Source organism: Cyprinus carpio, unplaced genomic scaffold, assembly GCF_018340385.1.
Source record: "Cyprinus carpio isolate SPL01 unplaced genomic scaffold, ASM1834038v1 S000006746, whole genome shotgun sequence".
NCBI lineage: Eukaryota > Metazoa > Chordata > Actinopteri > Cypriniformes > Cyprinidae > Cyprinus > Cyprinus carpio.
Window position 1 is genome coordinate 363,597 of NW_024879345.1, and position 22,922 is coordinate 386,518.

At 38.3% G+C, this 22,922-nt stretch overlaps 1 protein-coding gene across 2 annotated transcripts in view; it reads left to right on the forward strand.

Moving 5' to 3' along the window:
* bbs9 (Bardet-Biedl syndrome 9) overlaps nt 1–22,922 on the forward strand; it is a 107,155-nt gene that overhangs the window by 28,945 nt on the left and 55,288 nt on the right. For both annotated transcript variants that reach the window (XM_042755720.1, XM_042755721.1), the window contains 4 exons: nt 726–821; nt 2,231–2,403; nt 2,556–2,708; nt 17,973–18,155. In XM_042755720.1, the coding sequence (XP_042611654.1) occupies nt 726–821; nt 2,231–2,403; nt 2,556–2,708; nt 17,973–18,155 (605 nt within the window). The remainder of the gene's footprint in view (nt 1–725; nt 822–2,230; nt 2,404–2,555; nt 2,709–17,972; nt 18,156–22,922) is intronic.

Genomic DNA, 22,922 nt, shown 5'->3' on the forward strand with positions numbered 1-22,922 from the left:
AATCAATTGACAGCCCTAGAAAATATATTTATAGGAACATAAATTAGCAGAAATTTGATTAACACAGAAAAACATGTGTAGTATAAGTATAATTACGTTATTATATGTAGTATAATTATACAGTATAATTAAATTAGTGTAATTCCCAAATTTTCATGTTATTGGTGAGCAGTGGAGTCAGTGTTCTGTTATCTGGGTGAGTGCTGTAGACAGGGCTTGGAAAAGCATTTTTCTGAGATAATGTGAGGCCTGAGCTTTGGTCAGATAAGGAACAATCCGCTGTGCTCCGGCGTCCTGCGTGCAGATAAGAGACTATCTCTGTCTGACATCTGTTCAGCCACTCTGCATGAGAATCAGAAGCCATCAGGAGGGACAGACAGACAGAGACAGAGACAGAGGTGGCAACATGCGCCTGTGTTCTTGTGTTCTTTTTTGGTCATAATGAAATAATTTGCAAGTGTGCACAAATCACATCTCACTGAACAAAACTATTATTGAGTGGATTGGCTAACTTAAATGCCTCTGTTTGTCATTGCTTCATGTGCACAACAGCAAATACAAAATAGAAACCATTACACTCTTCACGGAGTGTGCACACAAATACGTATAGGAGCGCTTGAAAGCGTCTGTCTATGAAACGGCACTCTGTACTACTGCTACTGCAGAAAGGTGGTGTGATTCCATTTTACTGGTGCTTTTGACAACACTATGTTTCTGGGTTTCAGATTTCTCTGAGAAGTCAGAAAATAATGACAGCAGTGCTTTGGGCTTCCAACTCATCACAGGCTCCAGGGTCATTGTCCTTGCCTCCAAAACATCCCGTGAGTTCTCACACACCAGCACACATGCCTAACCCATGTCAATGACGCGCTGCAATTTTAAGGTTTCTGAAATATACATTTTCAGACTCCTCCTACAGTGTTAGTTTGATCTTCACCAAATTTGATCTTCCTGGATTATTTTATTCAAACCTAATGTAATAGATGTTCTCATAAATTCAGTCAACAAAAAAAAAAGGTTTTATCATTTAAATGCTCTGTTAAGACAAAACTTGGTGTATGTTATTAAAACCATGCCATGAAGATGCAAGTTTTACTGATCAAGAACTGTGAAAAATATGTTTTGAGGTTTCTGAATACTTTAAAAACTCAACTGTTCTCTTTGTGTCCTAGTCCTAGTCAATGATTTGTGTGTGTTTTCTTTTGGTCTCTTTTTTGTGTATTTTGTATTTGTTTTTTAGTAATCTTGGAATATTTTAATTATTATTAATATTATTATTATTCAGTTAAATGCCACTCTTTAAATTAATTCCTTTAGAAAATGAGTACTTCAGATTTTAGTTGAACACTTTAAATCACTTTTCTAGTTATATTTTAATGCTATTCCAAAGAAAGAAGAAAATAAAATTGTAATCATGTCCTGCGCCTCCAAAGCGGCTTTTCTTTTAGCCCAGCCACCCCCCTCCAATCAGCTGTCATATAAAGACCACTTTTCTCCATTCACTCTGTTTCTCTTGATTAACATCAAGTTCTGCCCTACATTTTCAAGTGGAATATCACTCAGAAACAGATTTTATGAAATGCTCATTTTATGACAGTAAATTTGAATTGACTTCAAGGACATTCAGGAAATGTTTTGAAATCTGCTTCATAAAGACATGCACATGGTGACAGCAGTGAAGAAAAACTCTCTGTTTGGACACAAAGAAGGAAAAACAACTGGTAGAGTAATCTCAGAAAGAAAATCCATTCTCTATACTTGATAGAAAGTTCTTCAAAGTCTCTTGAAGAATGCCAGTGTGCCAGTGTTTGAACTTGCGATAATGTTATGTTGATATTTGTAAACTGGTGCTGGGAATTTAAGAATCAGGTACAGTATTAGGTGAAAGAGCCACCATAGTTGTGTATTTCCACAACAGAGAGGTCAGTCAAATCCTGTAATGAAAGTTTTGTTGTGGTGCCAGTGTGGATCAACATCTTGCTCTCTCTCTCTCTCTCTCTCTCCCTCTCCCTCCCTTTCTTTTGTCTGTCTTTCTTGAACACACATAAATGGACACTTTCACACACACACAAACACACACACACGCTTCACTTATGCTCGCATCCATCATGCGAGGAAGCCCTGTGATCTGTTTCAGGTTGTCATGAGCTAATTACAGGTGCGGGAGGCAGAAGGCTGATAGCACTGCTCCGTCTCTCTCTTTATGTGAGTGTGTGTTGTCTCTCTGCAGAGCGTTACAGGATCCAGAGCGAGAGCTTTGAGGACATCTGGCTGGTAGCCAAGGAGCTGGTGCAGCGTTTCGACCGGCACTTTGCCTCCCTTGGAGTCAAAGACTTTCGGAACAGCTTCACTGGACCAATTCCACTGCCTGAGTTCTTTGAGACAGTGGACCACCACTTTGAGGTGCGAAGTTCCTCACACGGTCACACATTTTTAACAGATTCTTGGCTCTCTGTGCATACGGAAGCATAAAGTGACATCCCTAATAAATACTGTATGACATTAAAACATAACCCTCTGAGTAATGTTTTCTCATTTTGTGGGAATATTTGTAGCTCCGTGTGAATGCGCAGAAGTATCAGGATTTGCTGTCGGAGAGAGCAGTCCAGTTCAGGGCCATCCAGCGCCGTCTGCTGACCCGCTTTAAAGACAAAACCCCAGGGCCACTTCAAAACCTGGACACACTGATGGAGGGAACCTACCGCCAAGTAAGCACAATTAAATGAAGACACACTAGAGATTAAAGGAATAGTTCACCCAAAAATTAAATTTTGCTGTTTTGCCAACTGGTGGTTGACTTGAAGCTCAGCCAGTTGTTCCTGTACCAGTGATATCACCTATTTGAAGCTCTCTCTGATGTCCCGTACTGTACATAATTGACAACAGAATGATGGGGAGCGGGGTACTGCTGGACACCTGGCTGGTGTCATATATCATATAGAGTGAGGTTACACTTGTGCCCGTCCTGGGCCTCCACCCACCATAGCATACACTTCAGTGTTTGATTGAACCTCTCGACCAGACCATCTGTCTTCAGGTCGTAGGTGTACAGATGTACAGTAACCATCACGGGAATAAATTACATTTTAAAATATATTCAAATAGAATTTTAAATTGTTAGAATTTTTGATCACATAAATGCAGCCTGGATGAGCATACGACTTTTATCATAAACATACAAATCGTACTGACCCCAAACTTTTTAACAATATGTACATTCTTAGCAATTAGATTTGGCTGGCATAAGAACAAGGCACTGAATGTCTGTTACCAAATTCTCTTTTCCGTTTGTGTATCAGCATTGCACGGTTGCTTTAAAAACTTTCAAGGTTCAGAGATGAATACACTGTCGAGTTGTTGACATGCTTTTCCAATGACATGTTTTTTTGCTACACATCATGTTCATGTCACTCGTAGAACGTAGCTGCATCTCTATCATTACACATTAACAGACTGTGGGTTGTCCTCTACCATGTGTTTGATGCTCTGGATGCTTGTGGGCAGATAAGATTTCACATGCTCATTCCTCCTTAACCCCACTCTCATCCCTCTGATCATTTATTTGTGTGGATAAATCCCTTTACTTCTAAATTCGGGATCAACAAGAATTCTTGAGAAAAAGAGAGATGTGCTGAGGTCTAGAAGGCACGTCTATGTTTCCCACAGCTATGTTTCCTCGTAAGGGAGCTTTAAAAAGGCTTCTGTGTGTGTGTGTGTTTCACTGTGAGCTCTGTGGCTCCCTGTAATTAGCAGTTGAAAGGTGAAGGTGGCTGGCCAGTGAATGACAGCTCACTGCGGGGCCCCTGCACTCATAATGGAGGCCTCTCTCCAGCAGCCTTGATTTATTTGAGCCCAAATGGAGTGCTAAACAGGGCTAAATGCTGCTCAACACTGATCCTCCTGTCTACACGAGCTCTGCCATTAATGGCCAGTGGTCTGAGATCTGGAGGCATGTGCTTCCATGTACATGTGTCTGTTTGATGCCAGGTTCAAAAGGGACTCTCAGGTACTGCTTTTGTTTGTGTAACCTATGAAAGGCCTTAGGGAGTTCCTGTTTTTCTTCTCCTGCTCTTTTCCTTTTTTCCCCTCTTCATATACACCTCATTCATAGTCATGAAGGGCACAGGCACAAAGAAACATTGATGTAGGCAGCTTAGATTAGATCTGATTTCCAAAGCTTTATAGCCCAGTTCTTTGGGCCTTGAAACAGTGACTCCCAGAACATATCATAATCATGCAATTTAAATTTCTTGATTTATTGTTTTGTTTTGTTTTGTTTGTTTGATCAAATTCATTAAAAAAAGTGTTCCAAGTCCAAAGGCCCACCAAGAAGGATAACTATAAGGATAATTATATTAGTGTCCTTAACAACACAACATAACATTCTGTTTATTATATGCATGCACTGCAGTTATGTCATCTGGTGCGTTAAATGCTCCTTAAAATAGGATTGATTCGGATTGACTTTTTATACTTCAACAACTGAAAAAAAAAAAAATTGTTCTGAAAGTGAATCAACTGATATTGTTATACTGCAACACTATTATTATAGTTGTGGTGTGGACATCCCTATTGTATTAGAAAAAAGAATATTTATTATTATAGTTATCATCCTTGGTGTGATCAGGTGTTAATTTGTGTGTGGAAGTCTGTATACATAGCCACAAATGCAGTGGTCCCATAGGGGGCGATAGAGTTACCTTCAAATTAATGTATGTTTACACCATATTGTTGTTATTCAGGTTGCTAGCTATAACAGGCTGAGCAGTGTGACGATATATATCACGGCAACAATAGAAAGTGCCTATTAATAGAGAGTTTGCATTATTTTGTGTAAAACATGGCATGTAAATATAGACGCACAGAAACAATGCCTGAATAAGAAAATAAAGTACGGGACATGCTCGATGTTAAATATAGTTCTTAAACCGCGGGGAAAAAATGATGCAGAACTCAAGTTGTCTAATACACACCTGAAGTGTGCGTACATAAGCTGCTTTTATAAGATTTTGGCCATATCACACACCCCTATATGACTTTAAATTGCTAAGCAAGAAACTGCTCTGACATTACAGTAATTGACTAGACTGAATAAGCTGATAATAGAAGAAGACAGTTGTGCTAATAATTGTTATAGCACCCCTTGTGGCAAGGCTGCGAATTTAGTGCACAGTTTTGAATAGTGTTCTGACGAATTTACAAATGCAACAGTGTGAAATCAAGTTTACATAGCTACAAGTGATTGCAGTCTGACATAGAACATTCAAGCCTTGCATAATTTGTGTAAAATGTTTATTAAGAATTTAGCAGTCTTCACAACGTCAGGCCTAGTTCAGGCTGTCTTCAGAAACCTGTGCTTTCCTTTAAAGGTTCCACACCACACACACAGATGCTTTGCATCTCAGGTGTTTGCCCAAAGGCAGGCAGTCTCAGTGGGGGGGCTACTGATAATACGTACAGGTGCATTCTCATTTGTGTTTCATTCTGCAAGTAAGCCTTGTTTGTTAGCTATTAATTGCATTGATTCAGAGACGGACAGTACTTTTACTCCAAATCTTTCTAGTATTTATATTCTTTTCATGTTGGGGAACTTTTACATCATTACATTTTAAAGCATACTTTTTACTGCACTGCAAGCTACAAAATAAACAATAATTATATATGACCAATTTCTAAAATGGACTTGTTTGTGACTCAGACTGATCTTGTCCCAGCAGTTCTCGAGTAAACAACTCACTGCTGTTTATGCCTTTGGCGCAGATTTTAGCCATGAGTAAATTTGAATATCAGACTCGCCTTAAATGAGCCAGAAACTAAATGAACAGCAATACATGAGCGTTGTGTAAAACTGCATAAAATAGACATAATGGATAACAAACAACATGTTTGTGTGTGGGTTTTTTTCCAATGCAAATGTCTATCAGGGTGAGTGAAAAAAGAAGGCTCAGAAGCAGATATATTGTAATACTGTGACAGTATATGCCACTGAATACCTACCTAGGTCTGTGTTCTATATACTTTACTTAAACCTTTTTTTTTTTCTTAGATTGTTACGCTTCATTTTGACATTCCACTTTAGACATTTTTACTAACTATAAGCAACTTTGCAACTACATGTCAACTAACTCTCATTGGAGTATTAGGTTAGGGTTAAGGCCCCGATATACTTCAAATGAAATCGAAGAACGAACTGATATGACGTTATTTAGAACAAAATCAGCCCGAAACGAAGTTCGTTTTGAGTTCTTTTCAGCAGTTCGAAACAGCTGACCAAAGCGACCATTCTGGGAGAGTTTGTTTTGGCTCCTAAACACTTTTGAGTTTTCATTGGTCCGTGGCGGTTACGCAATCAGTGGGTGTGTTTTGAAACTCCACCTCCACCTTCTTTTGACGCAATTTTTTTTTAATTATTATTATTTTATTTTTTTCCCGGTTCATATCTCATTCAACAGAGGTCAGGCAAGAGAACAACATTTCCTATCACTAGCAACATAAATACAATGTGTCGAATCACTGAGCTGGCACAAATATATCCGCACCTGTACGATCACTCGCAGAAAGACTTTAAAGATTCAGGGAAAGCATTTAATTCCTAGAAAGAAACTGCAACGAAGCTTGGTGTCGATGACCCGGAGTTATGCAAAAAGCGACGTAGAGAAACATCAGATGCAAGTTTTCCAAAGCCATGAAAAAAATTAAAGGAAAGAGTAAAGATATAAGGTAGCAAGTACCAAATACATGTGTTTCAAATAAATGTTACACCATACTGCTGCTGCTGCTGCTGCTGTTGTTGTTGTTCTTTCAATAAGTGAATTTAAAAGGTATACAATAAATGAAATGCCAAAAGAACATACAATAATAAACCTTTGTTTTTATCAAATCATGACACCACATAAAATATAAAAAGGTGTAATAATTTGTCCAATTTAACCAGACAGGGTCAAGGCAGAGCACAGAGAGGAGGCACACAAATGATGATCTGAGTAGGTGGGAAAGGCAGGAAGTAGAGTCAGAGCAGGTAAAGGTCAGGGACCAGTATGGCCGGCAGACAAGTCAACCAAACCCAGGCGAGGACAGGCTATATTGTGGTCAGTGGTGGACAGTGTTTGGTAGCTGTTAGGAATGGAGGACCAGGCGGACTTAATCAGAAAGGAGCTGACTTGAAGACCAGATGAGTGGGCAAAGTGAAAGAAATTGGCAGAAACCAGAAAACCAACAAGAACCAGAAGACTGCTTGTCAGGAATTAACAGGGGAATAGGGTGAAAAGGTGCAAGCACAAAGGCAAACAGCAATCTGGCACAAGACAGAAGGGCAATAAGTAGAGAGCAAACCAATCAAGTCAGAGGAAGAACAGGTGTTGCAGATTGTGCTGATAAGCTGCTGCCTTTAAAGTCGGCATGAAGTGAAAATTCAGTGCAATTTTATTTAGTTTATTTTGCTGTCACATATTATCTCAGTATGAAATGTGTACTCTTGACTGTGTGGGAGGCGTTCAGTAGGATCACCTGTAGCCTTTGGCACACAGTCGGTCATGACAGCTGCTTGGGATTTTGGTTTTATTCACCATTAAGTAAGACTCTGGTTTGGGTCAAAGCAGTTTGCAGAACGCTTGAGTGCCTGCCAGATTTTCAGTCTGACAGGAGGTGCTGGGAAACCAGAGCTGGCATTTATGCACCTCTTTTTTTTTTTAGTGGAGTCTGTATAAGGTCACTTTCACATTTTGTCTCTGGAAGTGCACTTACATCTGGCAAGGTGCCAGTAACAATTTATAACTATGTTGTCAGGGTGACTGGGAAAATTACTTTTTACATGCATTGTTTTTGGGAATTACTGTGGATAATAGTGAACAACATCTATTGCACTGTGAGACAGATGGATGCTTCAATTTCTGTATTTTATTTGATGACATTGGTAATTGTCAATTTTCCAGGCTGCACAATTTCTTTTACCTTCTGTATACACCTAAGCCAGAAAAATCCAGCAAATCTGCCCGGAGTGGCTGATGTTCGGCCTGTCAGACCTTTAAATATTGCTGTTTCTCAAATTCTCCAAGTGTCTAAAGTGGACATTAGTCAATGGGAAACGCCAGGAAATGAAAAGACATGCTTTATTTTTTAGAGAGCTAATGTTGGCTTTTGCATGTGCACTTAAAGAGGAGAAGCTTGTGCTTCTCAAACATTTCATTATGATGTTGCTCCAAGAGTGTTATTTAAAAATGTGTGGTATACAACCTTGTGTGGTATACAAGACTAATACAGTTTATTTAGGAGTCATTGAACTAATAATAAAACTTTCTATTTTAAAAATGTAAACTTTAAATTTAGTTGGGTGCTTCTGAGAACTGATTTTTTTTTTCTCAATAGGCAGAGATTGACCTTACTCCAGGTAGCCTATATGGCTGTAGCCTAAGTATAATGTTAGTGTAGCCTAATCTGTTAACAACACACATCATAAACCCATCTTTTTAGGCAAGTACCAGATAATGGATGTCATGTCATAAAATATTTTTAATATGACCGACTTTGTATTTAATAATAATAATAATTTAATAATGTAAGTTAGTCCTGTTAATTGTAATGATCTAAGTTCCACGTTTATTCAAACAACAAATAAATTATAGTGAAAGCACGCAAAGAACATTTAGGCTACATTATTAAAGAATATCTCTTACTTCAGTCTAGCGCGAGTTTAAGAACTCTCAAAAAACTCGCCCGTTAAACACTGAAGCTGTACAGTATATACACACTGTATGATGAGAAATCTCTTACACCATATGCACATTTGCACTTTGTTGTTTATGATGAGAAAATTCACTAGAGTGCAGAATTCAGTCAGTCAGTGAGCACGCGCCCTGAAATAAACTTCAGAGTTTCAGCGATGACTCATCTGAACGTTTCTGATTGGCCATTGCATTCAAAAAGTCTATGGAATTTTGTGTGATTGCTTAAAATGCGCAACACTGTAAAAAACAGTGAACATACATTTATACAGTAAGAAATATAATGCAACATCTAAATGCATGATGCAGATCTAAATTTAATGCTGCAATCGACACTTTTATTTTCATTTTCACTTTCTTCGCGACAGCCGTAATAGATTTAGTTTAATTGTGCACAGGAATTTTTGTCCAATTTGATAGCATTTTTGTCCCAAGTCCCAATTATTTTCCAATCTGTGGCTAGAGGAACGCAAAGCCTTGTCAAGTATTACATACGCTCCAGCTGTTACAGTCAGAATTATAGAATAATTATTATTATTTGATCTTGAGAAACTTTGAATAAATAGATTTGATATCTTAATTCTTGGTTATTGGTAATTTCCTAATTTCTGTCAGCCTGCCAGGAATGCAAGATCATGCAAAATCAATCAGTAGTTATTTATATCTTGAATAAAATAACGAGACATATAACTGTACATATTCAGTCACATTTGCTCCCATTTATTTTTGAACAAAGGGTTCCGCTACTCAACATCCTTTATTGAATGGCTTTATTACTATTCACACGTTTATTTATGTTATTTTGATAGAAACATTATTTCAATTAATTTCCATTAATTCTGCAATCTGATGAGAATGAAGTTCAAGCACTGTCTGCCTCGCCTTTTTACGGGATTGATTACTCGTAGACAGATTATTTTGACAGAGAGACAGAGAGTTTTGAGAAACATTGTATTAATCTCATACCGTCATGCTGCTGTTATTGTAAAAAGCCCTCCTGGATTAAAGGCGCCTGAAAAGGATCACGTGTCCAAGACGTGAATATCACAAAGCGGGAACGCTGACAGCAAAAGTCATTTCTGATTTTGTTTTCATGGTCTTTGCAGCGTTTTACTTGCTGTTTTATATGGCCTGTTGATTTAGCAGCATCACCCGGGGAAATGTTTTTTATCCCCACTGGAGATAAAAATAATTCAGCAGAAGCAGGGATGCATAGACCAGAGGGGGGGGAAATCCCCCCTACAAATCCCATCCTGCAAATTACCGTCAAATTACCTTCATAAAAACAAAAAATATTAATTTAATATGCTCTTGATCTTTAACTTGAAAGTAGAAGATAGCAGAATTCTTCAGGCTGAATCTTAACCCAAAATCAAAAGGTTTCTACACCGTACGTGACCCCATTGTCTACTGTTGATTCTGACTTAAAAGCTTGCGTTATCTCCCCTCCAAGCTGTTGTCTGACTCCTGTGAGCCAAAAAAAAAACAAAAAAGTAAATATACACTGAGCAGAGGATGCAACTCCACAAACAAACAGTATATCTTCATCTCTGCATAATGCCAAACCTTTAGGGGAACAGTTTATTCATCTTTCACTTTCTATTTGCTGCTTGTATGTGAGAGAGGGTTAAGACAAAGAGGAACTATTATTGTGTATTCTTTGTTGCATTGAATCTGCATAAAATTTCATTTGCATTTCTTCTCTTTTTGCATATTTTAGGCTGTACATTAATTGATTTTACATTGAGAAGGAAGGTAGTTTTAAGGTGTGGTGCTGGTTAAATAAAATATACTTGTGGTTAAATATCTCTGTAGATGCAATGCATGCATATCTTGCTCAGGAACAGTGGTCTGCGAGGGACATGAGCTGCACTGGGGTATAAGTGAATTACGATGATTGCACTGTAGAAATAAACATAGAATAAGAAGGAACTACTTTTCAGTAACTTTTCTGGTTTTGTAAAGAATTTATGTTTGTTAAAGTCAACATTAAATTCTGTTACATGAACAAAAATGTGGCCACTTTTATCCATGGGCAATTGGATGGTGAAAAGTGGTCTCTATGACAGGTGGTTGGAAGGAAGAAAAGTAGAATTTTGGTCTTGGGAAAAGAAACAAAAAATGCTCTGGGTTGGTTTAAATGTTTGAACTAACATTGATAAATGTTGATACATACACCCCATTTTTCATGAGATGAACTGAAAGATCTAAGACTTTTTCTATGTACACAAAAAGCCTATTTCTCTCAAATATTGTTCACAAATCTGTCTAAATCTGTGTTAGTGAGCACTTTTCTTTTGCCGAGATAATCCATCCACCTTACAGGTGTGGCATATCAAGATGCTGATTAGACAGCATAATTATTGCACAGGTGTGCCTTAGGCTGGCCACAATAAAAGGCCACTCTAAAATGTGCAGTTTTATCACACAGCACAATGCCAAAGATGTTGCAAGTTTTGAGGGAGCGTGCAATTGGCATGCTGACTGCAGGAATGTCCACCAGAGCTGGTTCCCATGAATTGAATGTTCATTTCTCTACCACAACAATCGGTTTGCATAACCAAAGAATTTCTGCACAAACTGTCAGAAACCGTTTCAGGGAAGCTCATCTGCATGCTTGTCATCCTCATCAGAGTCTCGACCTGACTGCAGTTCGTCGTCATAACCGACTTAAAGTGGGCAAATGCTCACATTCGATGGCGTCTTGCACTTTGGAGAGGTGTTCTCTTCACGGATGAATCCCGGTTTTCACTGTACTGGGCAGATGGCCCATGGTGGTGGTGGGGTTATGGTATGGTATTATTTTGTCCACAGCCTGCATATAGTTCCTGTCTTTCTCCTGGTTTTATTTTCGTGAATATAAATGACAGGTTGTCGTTACTTCAGGGGGGTCAGTGTATGGAGGTGGGCTGGTTTCTGCCTGGGAGGTGAGGTCTAACTGTTGATTACAGACTGTTGGATTGTGTCTGCTGAAATGACTAGAGAAAGCTCACAGTAATGAAAGGGCTGTTTGTAGACTCATGGCTTCTAAAAATGGAACCGTGAGTAACCTCGCAATAAATACACAAACAACTGTACCATCTATTCCTGAAATCTTGCCCAAATTCTGGTCTTCTTTCTTCAATTGCTTGATAGAAGTTAAATGATTTGAAGTACTTAATTCAATTTTGTTTTTTAAAGCTTTTCACACCACTTTCTGTACATACATACTCCATTATGTGGCAGTAGGGTTTTCATGGCATTGAGACCAGTTAAGATCTCCATTATCTGTTTTGATATGAAGCGTGAAAGAGAAGAGGGTCATATCCATATAGTAATGTCTACAAAACATTCAGAATCATCTAGAATGTCATTGTATGGTTTATGGTCATGGTTTCTCTATACTAAATTGTGACTGAACACAGGAGAACCACAGAGCATAGTATTGCAGTTGTGTTTGTCAAACTGAGATACACTTTATGAAGTGTGATTTTTCATTTGGTTCGAGCATTGGTGTCCAATCCTGCTCTTGGACGGCTCTAACCTCAGTTAACACACCTAAACAGCTTATCAAAGTCTTTAGGCTAACTAGAAACTTCTATGCAGTTGTGTTGGGGCAAGTTGGAGCTAAATCTGTAGGACGTTGGTCCTCCAAGAGCAGTTTTGGACAGAGGATGTGTTTTCACAGCTCCAAAATCCAGTGGCATTAAGCAAATGTCCAGTTTGACAAATGGTTATGTTTGGTTTTGAGGAAGCTAGTAATAAAAATCTCTTTAGCCAAGATTCTTTTCAGAGAGAAGTTAGTATTGCATGTTAGAGTGCAATATACTTGTGACAGATGTACTGTGAGATTTTTTGGAGAAGTTGCTGTTGCTTTATGGTGAAGTTCGACTCCACAATAACAATACATTCAGCTATCTCTAACAGGGCAGAAATATCATGAACTAGTCTGCAAGATCCTGTGACAATTCAGTGGTGATACCCATCAATTTCTAGTAAGACCCTGCTGCAGATGTCGCATGGCTGTTTGTGTATGAAATTATCCATCTAAAATGAGTGAATAAAACAACTACAAAAGGCATTGAATTTTAGTATAAATAGGGTGAAATATCAGACTGCAAGCCTGTCATGTTATGGTGGAATGGGAAGGGTCCCAGGACAGATCCCTGGGGTACTCCAGAACTCATTAATGCAAACCAGGTGACTGGTGTTTTTTCACTCACATAGCAAATGTTTGACAATACAGAGTATTGTTTTTCTCGACCTAAGCCCATTGGAAAAATGTGCCTCTACCTACACTTTTTCGAAACTCCAAAAACTTACCTATACATAAAATGTATTAACAATAATTAACAATAAAAAACAGTAGAGGCAATAAAGCAACTTTTATTAATTTTTACACATTCTGATTACTGAGGAAAATTATTGATTAATAAAAAAATATTTTTTGTGTGTGCATGTGGTTCCTTGCACAAATCTGTATTATAACCTCAAAACTCTTTTGTCATATTTGTAAATAAATAAATATTGCCATTTGCATCACTTTACCAGCTTTATATGTAAGCATGTCTTTGCTGATGTGGTAAACTTGCTTGATAGCTCAACTGTAGGGTTGGGAATCATTAGAAATTTTCCGGTTCTGCCTAACGGTTCTGATTCCGGTTCCATTAAAATCATTAAACAACTATTTAAAAAATAGTGGTAAGGAAAAATGCACAATACTCAGCTATTCAATGCTCAATACTATACAGGGGTGCGTTTCCCAAAACCATAGTTGCTAACTAAGTTAGCAACTTTGTTGGTTGCAATGCAATTTCCCATTGCCAACCAACTAAGCTGCTAACAGGTTAGCAACTATGGTTTTGGGAAATGCACCCCTGTTTATTACTTACGGTCAACTTAATTTAAAGGTTGGCAATGTCAAAATTCAACATTTGTTATATTACAGTATACAATTTTTCAGGTTCCGATTCCGGTGCCATTTAAATGAACTATTATTGTTTTTTACTATTTTACCTTCATTGAATGTAGTGTTGCTGAAAGGTAGTAAGTAATGTTGCTTCAAAGTTGATGTTTTTTACACTATCAATAACATTTTGCTTTTGAAGCAGGAATAAGCTGGTTGGCCAAATAGTCCCTTGAGGGCTAAGACACTTTTTCATTTCCCTAAAATAATGAAATATAAACTGTTATAACCATGTATACACACACTCCATAAAGCCCCTATTTTTCAAATAATAATGCAGGAGATGGTGTGATGCAATGAGTGGTTTCCACATTTTTTAACATTTAAAATACATGAAAATAAATATTTTCAATCACTTTGTTTATCACTCTTGAAATTACCTGTAGACTAAATAATCTAACCCTCGTACTTACATAACAATAGCAGTCTTATTTATTTAGTGGTCCAAGTTGAAGTCAGTATGTATATTAATGACAATATGGGACAAATATATACCGCTGCCGGTACATGTACAGTCAGAAAAAATGACGTTATACTGTTATCAAAGGCACAAGTGCGCATACAGTCGTGGGAAACAGGTGTTCGGTAGTTAAAGACACAATGCGGCGCGGGGAGTCTGTGGAGTGTGCATCACTGGAAACAATGTGCTCAGTAATTAAAGAGGCACAGTCGGCGTTTCTGTTATTTGGTTTGTGACATCCTTTACGGGAAACGCCGAATCGTCAGAACACCGGCACAAGGCTGCTCACAGCACTTGGTCACGTGTTGCACCAGAACCATTTTCGGAACCGAAACTTAGAAATTGCTCACGGTTCCAGTTCTTTTCAAAAACAGAACCGGTTTTGAATAAGACCACTAGTCCTGTGAAACACAAGTCAAGCTAAAATAGTTCAAAGACTCGTAGATGCAGGCTAAAATGTGGAAAATGTGTTCTTATTTCACCTCTGCTTTTGTTAATACTATTGTGTAGGTTTAGGGTAAGGTTTAGTGTAGGTGGTACGTTATTTCCTTTCAATTTTTTCAATTTCCAAAATGCCATGATACATACATCAATAACAATAATTAAAGATTGCCAGGTTTATCTGTTTCACACAAAACTGAACATGTTTTTAGCACCACTTGACCATTTCACTTTGAAGGTGTTGTGAAACGTGCAAGAAGCAATGTTTGTCTGTTGCTCATTCGTTGAAATGCATTGTGTGTTTCAAAGTGAATTTACAACTTATAAAGTGTTTTTAGCAGCTTGGTTTACGATAAACAGTTTCCAGGTCTTCTGAGTTTGAATTGCTTAAGCATTTCAAACATTTTTGTGGACAGAAAGTTATAGCAATTCTGCAGCTTTGCAATGAGAAATGTATTAAAAACTGTTCTCATCAGCCAGGCAGAAGCTTTTTTTCAGTTTTCTAGAGTGGAATGGAAGTATGGAGCATCCTACAGGAAGTCTCTTACTGTAATGGTTTCATCCATGGAGAAGTGAGGGAAAAGGTCGATAATGAACAATTTTCCCAGGAAGACAGAACAAAAGAGACACAGAGTGGCATATTTATCAGATCTGAGCCAGCTGATAAGGCATCTTAGTTGTCTCTATGGGTTGCCAGATTCTATCATATCCTTAGTCTTACTCAACTCTCTTCAGTGGACGAATTTATAAACAAGAATTGTCTTTGCCAGCATTTCTTTATCTTTCTCAATGTAATCTCTGCGCCATGACTAAAAACAACAATGGTAACTGTCTAGGATCGCTTGCTGGTACAGATGCATGTCTCTGTGTCATCAACCTCCCAGCTTTCCCTCCACACAGGAGCCATTCTTACACACACACACATTCAGTAACCAACTATAGCATTTGTAACCTATGCTGGAAAAATGATTCGGAATACGCACAGGCTAATTATGAGCTACACGCAGTAAAAGTGAAAAATGTCAATTTTAGTCGAATTTAAAGTTTTCACAAAAAAATGTTAATTAAGCCTCGTCTAGTGGTTTCAATGCTTCAAATAGTAATTAAACATCTAAAATTATCTTTATTTGTATGTTTTCTGAGAGGAGTACATTTTCTCTGCTCGCTTCTTGGCTGACTGTCATCTGAAGCGCCCTCATAAAGGTGCTTTACACATATACAGTATTTGAATAAAGTATTCAAACATAATCTGCTATGTCTTAAGTGATCATTTGGGGAACCATTGGGGAAAACATCTGATGTGTAACATTATATTAGATCTATGCATTACAGTAGGTCTGTTTTTTTGTTTGTTTTTTTGCATCTGTTCTTATTTATAATAACAAAGAAGATAAAAAAAATTATTCATCAAGTAATTATTGAAAAAAGAACTGGAGGAAAAAATGCAATGATGCTCTGTGAATTTGCTTTGGAACCTTCAGAAAAATTTTGACTCAAATTTTCTCAAAATTGACTTTGCTGACTCTATCAACTTCAAATGGGTCAGTCATTTTTTGTTCGATTCCATCATTTTGAAGGTCTTTTAATAGATAATGTGAAAATAAAACAACTTATTTTTGAAAATTTGCTCATTGTTACTCATTTTGCCAGCACAGGTCACATGTTTATGTTTAGTTATAATACTGACATTTTTTATTCTTTGTTTCATTTTGTGCAAAAGATTGTCAAAATTTGACTGTAACGTTCTTAAGATTTTGTGTGATTCACCCATGGAAACGTATGCTCTTCACCAGAAGTGCCACATCCATTCAAACAGAGAGGCACATGCCCTCTTAGATTTTACAGCCAACTTTAAAAAATAATAATAATAATAAATACAAATCTTTATTTGAAAATTAATTATGCATAATTGTAGTTTTCCATTTTAGTGGCAGTAATCATAAATCTTAATTTGGTAGCTTCAGTTGATTTACACCCAACTGAAAAATCACTGAGTTGTTTATAAAAAAGAGTGCCCAGGACACCAAAGGGGCTTCCACTTGTGGCCTCTGAAATGTGCATGTTGCTGATGATTTTTCAAGAGTTTCATATTATTTTGGTACTCAAGTCTGATGAGGACAGCTTCAGCAGTAAAGTGCTGTATTTCAACAGCTCTCTTTCTCCTGAGGGTGTGAACAAGACCACTGACTAATGACATCCCACAAGAACTATTTAAAAAAAAATCTGTTTATTCTGACTGCACATAAATTTCTGTCTCTCCGTATTTGGGTACATCCCTCGGGGAAGTATTTTCTTGCCTGTCTTTTGCATTGGCTGGGGTTTGTTTTGTGCTTGAAATGTTACATTTCAAAATGGTTTGGGGTAATTTTAGAGTATATAATTTTTGTAGAATGTGCTCATGGGTAAGTGGTGACCACACTGATGGGTCTAACAGTCTGCCAGCTGTTTCATGTCTGTTCTTTTCTAACCAATAGCAAATTTTAGCTCTCTGAGATAGTGGTTTCTAATCTAACTCATCTTAAGTGAAACTTAACATTGTACACAATGAAAACCCACTTCCTGTTTCTCCATTTTTTCCTTTCTTTTTTTCTGCTTTGAATAAGGCACTTATTCAGTATTTGAATATAGTGTTCTTCACTGAGCATGTTCAAGAACTGCCATCTTTTCTCACGGGTGTTTTACCTATTCTTGACTTTCTCTTCTTTGTGTAGTAGTTCTTTCTCTCTCCTGTGTGATTTTGTTTTTGCTCAGCTGGCATCAATCAACTCTTGTACTCTCACTCACAAAAGCTCCTTCACTGAAGGTCTATTTAGATTGGCTGTTCAGACCTTTTTATCAATACATAGCAGTTGTCTCTCTCAGACACTGTTTCAGTGTGTATTTTTGGCTCTGTGGCTTGTGGTTTCAGGCAAAATATGATTGACAGGTGAAGTCTGCTCTCCAAGAGCATAACTTTATCAGGCACTGTTTCTTGTGTTTTTTCCCCTTTTGCCTTCTGTTCAGCTGTTCTGTTTATATTTACTTATTTCTCTCTTTGCATTCTCATATTCGTGACTTTTAAGTAGTGCTAAATACTGCTACAGTAATGATAATCTCATGGGAATTATCTCTGAGAATAAAGGTAATTTCGAAGAAACACTTGCAAACTCTTCTTTATTAAAGATAGGAGGTGGAGCATAATGTACATACTCTAATTGTCATCAAAATAAAATTGCAATGCATTTTAAAAGTCCTAAAAATAAGCATAACTTTCTTTTCGTTAAATATCATCTTTGTTTATTTTACACATATTACTTTTTTTTGTAAGACGTTACTCATGAACCTCGTAAAGTAAGGACATCAATTCAGTTAGTTGTACCTTTAACTTGAAACTCTCTCTCTCTTTGTTTGTCTGTCTCTGTGTCAGGTTATAGCATTAGCAGATGCAGCAGAAGACAATCGGGAGCGTTTGATCCAAGCTTTTACACGTTTGCGGAGCGCCACTCATCTCCTCATCCTACTGTTGTCTCTGTGGCAGGGGCTCAGCTCAGAGCAGACTGCCATCCTGGAAGCCACGCTCCTACCACTGCTGCAGGACACACCGCAACTTGTGAGAGAACACATACACACACACACAAACCTAGCCTTTGACATTAGACACTGAAAAAACACTGCAAATAAAAAAACTGAAATATAGGGAAAACCATGCAAGAATGTGCACAAATACATGAGTGTCACCCTTCGTTAGGTTGACTCACCCTTCCTTACAGCTTGTTTCTTTAAACCAAAAGTGTCCCACTCAGCCAGTAGAATTCCTGCAATGAATTATCTCAATTTCAAAAGCTCCAGTAATGTAGGATGTGTCTTCTGATATGGTGAAAACAGACTCCAGTAGCATTGTGTTGTTCCTGATATCAGAATATATGTAACACGCACAATAGAAAAGATGTGCTATTACTGTTTTATGTTTAATCTTGTTGGACAGAAAAATCCTATGGACTTCAATTGAAGAAGGCACCCAAGCCATATCTACCGAGACCATAATATCATCAAAACTGGTGTGATCTTTTGACTTTGACTTTGAAGTTGATTGAGTCCTCACCACTTTTTGAAAGTCATTGATAGCTTGCAATAGCATGTAAAACAGATAAATATCTCTAATCTGTCATACTTCATTATTATATTTATATATGTAACACACACACAAAAACATTTACACCATCCAGATTACAAGGGACCTGGTATATAAACCCTGCCACACACATAATGGGAAAGTTTAAAAAAAGTTAAACTGTGTTATGTGCACACAGTCCACACACTGCAGTGCATACACACTCTTTTATCAAAGTGATGAAGTAAACAGTGCTTTCAATTTACAGAAAATTAAATATGCTACTAGGGCTGCACAATTAATTGAAATAAAACCAAAATAATGAATTTGCTTTGATTATCAAATCACAAAGGCCGTGATTTATTTAAAAAAATTATGTATATGTACAGTATATATATATTAGGGCTGTGCAATATTGAAGAAAAATGCGATGTGCGATACCTTGTTAAAAAATGTGATATTCGATATGCGATACGATATTGCTAAAGTGTGTAAAATCAATTTCAATTATATTTTAAAATATTTAAAAATGAAAATTATATAACCAGTTTGTTTCACATTCTTTCTTTGAAAAAAAAGAATCACTGTAACTGCTGAAAGTGACCAGCAGTGTTTTAGCAGTACATAAAAAGTAGTCACAAATCAGATGTCATTTTAACATCAGTGTGAACATACAAAAAAATAAAAATAAATAATTGACACTAATTTTATATCATTGTAACTTTGCTTTCCATACACTTTTAGTACTTCTTCATATACCACAGCAAAAACTATAGTCTGAGAAAGTTCAAACATGATTAATGGCAAGTGAACAGTCAGTAAAAAAAAAAAGAAAGAAAAAGAAAAACAAAGAAATACACAATTTACAAGCATAGATAAAATAAACAGCAGTATTCAGGTACAGAAATTTAATAATTAAGTGTAAAATAACCCTGCATAGTGTTCACTGTATATATGTATATATATATATTAGGGGTGTAATGGTACACAAACGGTTGGTTCAGTACGCACCTTGGTTTTGATGTCACGGTTCAGTTTCGGTACAGCAGGGGGAAAACTAAACATAAAATAGCTTTTTTTAATATTAAACATTGGTTTACTGGACAAATTGCTATTTCATTAAATAAATTTAATTATAATTAAAAAAAAATTTTAGGGATATAAATCTACCTTAGATTCTGCTCTAAACTATAGGGAGCCCTTTTACATTACTATAAGGTTACAATTAACAACAGAGCCCAAACTTAAATGTAATTACTATTTATTTTTAAATATAATAATCAACACTCAACTTAAAAAAAATGTGTGCAAAACATGTTAATTGCACATAATGCAGTTTTTTAAATTAACTTCTAGATTATAAAAATGTTATTAGATGCTGAAATATGATCATTAACACAGTGGCTGAAACTTGTTTCATAACAGCTTTATTTAAACATTAAATAATTAAGACATCACTAACAGGTGAAGTAAAATGTAATGAGTACATAGTCTAATATTTCGTGAAATGCTCTTCTCTAGACTTCATTAATAGCGGACTAATGAGCTGTGGACACTGATGACCTGCCTGAGGTAAATGAAATGCTACGTGACATTTTGTTTAGAAGCTGTTTTACTGCTGTTTTTCCGTGGTCAAAACACTGATTAAGCGATTATATGAGGCATGAGATGATCGCATTGCTTTTGAACAGAGGCGTTTATACAGCAATCTTTCACGACACATCAAAGAGCATCAAAACGCCATTTATTTTTTAAATTGTCTGAAAAAATTTACATAATTTGAAATATGAGACTTTGTTTATTATCAAAAGATAAACAATATATAAAACTGGAGATCCACTCGTGCAGTGCTTAAAAACAACACTGTATTTGCATACCAAACCGAAAGACCCGTACCAAAAATTTTTGATACGAATATGTGTATCTTTACACCCCTAATGTGTGTGTGTGAATATATGTATACACACACACACACTAGAGCTGGTCCGAATACCATTTTTTGAGCTTCGAAGCTTTGGTAGTAATCAACGCCAAATATTCGAAGCTTCGGAGGGAGGGGGCTGAAAATATTCTTCTCTCTAACAACGTGTCTACACCAGACGCGAGCGGCAATACAATAGATCCTATTATGCTGTCTACAGTGGATGCGGCGCGCACAGACTGTTGCTACGTTCCATTTATGAAGTACTGACACAAATTTCAAATGATTTTCAATGGTCGCTTTGTTGCGTCCAGCGTAGACACGGTGTAATAAACGCAGGAATCTCTGTGTGTTTGTCTGTTTGCATTTTTATTTCGTCGAGAACCGTTCATCCAATTGACTTAACGCATGGCGGGTGTTTTGCTGCGGACCCAAGGGAGTGCAGTGTCGCATTTTGGTGCAATATGGACACGCGACACGTTCAAAATGAATAAACTTTTAATAAACTACAGAACAGCGTGAGCCAAAAGCGGTGCGCCTCACGCAGGCAGGGCTTAAATGCTCCGAGAACAGACACTGCACTAGTGATACAAAACACACAGGTCTGTTAAGAGCAATACTTTTAATATAGACAAATAATTATTAGGCTGGGCTACTGTACGTTTTATTTTTTTATGACTGTTGTATACGCAAGTATTTTCCAATTAAATTAAGTGCACATTTTTATCATGTGTAAAATTACTGATTAACATGGTGGATAAAAGCAGCTCGGTTTTTTTTTTTTGAGTATTGGTTTGTGGGGGTTGGAAGTTGTTTGGTAAAGGGCTGAACGAATATTCAAATAATCTCTTATCTCGGTATAGAGTTAGCCTCGATGAGTATGACGGCACGTCTCACCAACGAACGTGCCCAGTCAGGTGCTGAACTGCCTGAGTTCTTTCAGAGGCAGAACAGTGGAACCAATGAAACATTTTCAGTGGCTCCTGGGGCATATGGCATCTGCAGCCGCGTCGCTTGGGTTGCTTCATATGAGACCACTTCAGCACTGGTTACACTTCCGATTCCCGAGATGGACATGGCACTGTGGTACACATCATGTCACCATCACACCGATGTGTCGCTGCCTGTTCAGCCCCTGGTCGGACCTTGCTTTTCTACGAGCCTGGATGCCCTTAGAACAAGTGTTCTGGCATGTCTTTGTCACGACCGATGCCTCCAATACAGGCTGGGGTGCTACGTGCAACGGGCAGGTAGCTTCGGGGTGCTGGACAGGACCTTGACTTCTTTGGCACATCAGCTGTCTGGAATTGCTGGCAGTGCATCTTGCCGCAGTGTTGTCCGTGTCCGCATGGACAACACTGTGGCTGTTTCGTATATCAGCCGACAGAGCGATCTATGATCATGTTGCACGTTTCAACTCAACCGTCATCTCCTTCTCTGGAGTCAGACATGGCTCAAGTCGCTGCTCGCCGTCCACATTCCGGGGGAGCTCAATCATGCAGCCAACACGCTCTCACGACAGCTCACTTTCCCCGGAGAATGGCGACTCCATCCCCAGACGGTCCAGCTGATCTGGAGTCAATTCGGGGAAGCTCAGGTGGACCTGTTTGCTTCCCACGAGTCCTCCCACTGCCTGCCCCTGGGCACGGATGCACTGGCACACAGCTGGCCTTGGGCTCTACGCAAGTATGCATTTCCCCCCAGTGAGCCTGCTCACACAGACACTGGGCAAGGTCAGGGAGGACGAGGAACAGGTCCTGTTGGTTGCGCCTTACTGGCCCACCCATACCTGGTTTTCAGAACTCATGCTCCTCGTGACAGCCCCTCCCTGGCGCATCCCCCTGAGGAGGGACCTCCTTTCTCAGGGGCTGGGCACCATATGGCACCCGCGTGCAGATCTCTGGAACCTCCATGTGTGGCTTCTGGATGGGACGCGGCAGACCTAAGTGACCTACCACCAGCGGTAGTAGACACTATCACTCAGGCTAGAGCTCCCTCTATGTGGCCTGCCTGTGCTTTGAAGTGGAGTCTGTTCACAAATTAGTATTCTTCTCACCGAGAAGACCCCCTGAGATGCTCGATTAGAGTTGTGCTTTCTTTCCTGCAAGAAAGGTTGGAGCGTAGGCTATCACCCTCCACCTTAAAAGTGTATGTCGCTGCTATCGCAGCACATCATGATGCAGTGGACGGCCGGTCCCCTGGAAAGCATGACCTGATTGTTAGGTTTCTGAGGGGTGCCAGAAGGTTGAATCCTCCTAGGTCACCCCTGATACCCTCCTGGGATCTCTCTGTCCTGGCTGGACTCCAGAGGGGCCCCTTTGAGCCACTTGATTCAGTCACGCTGA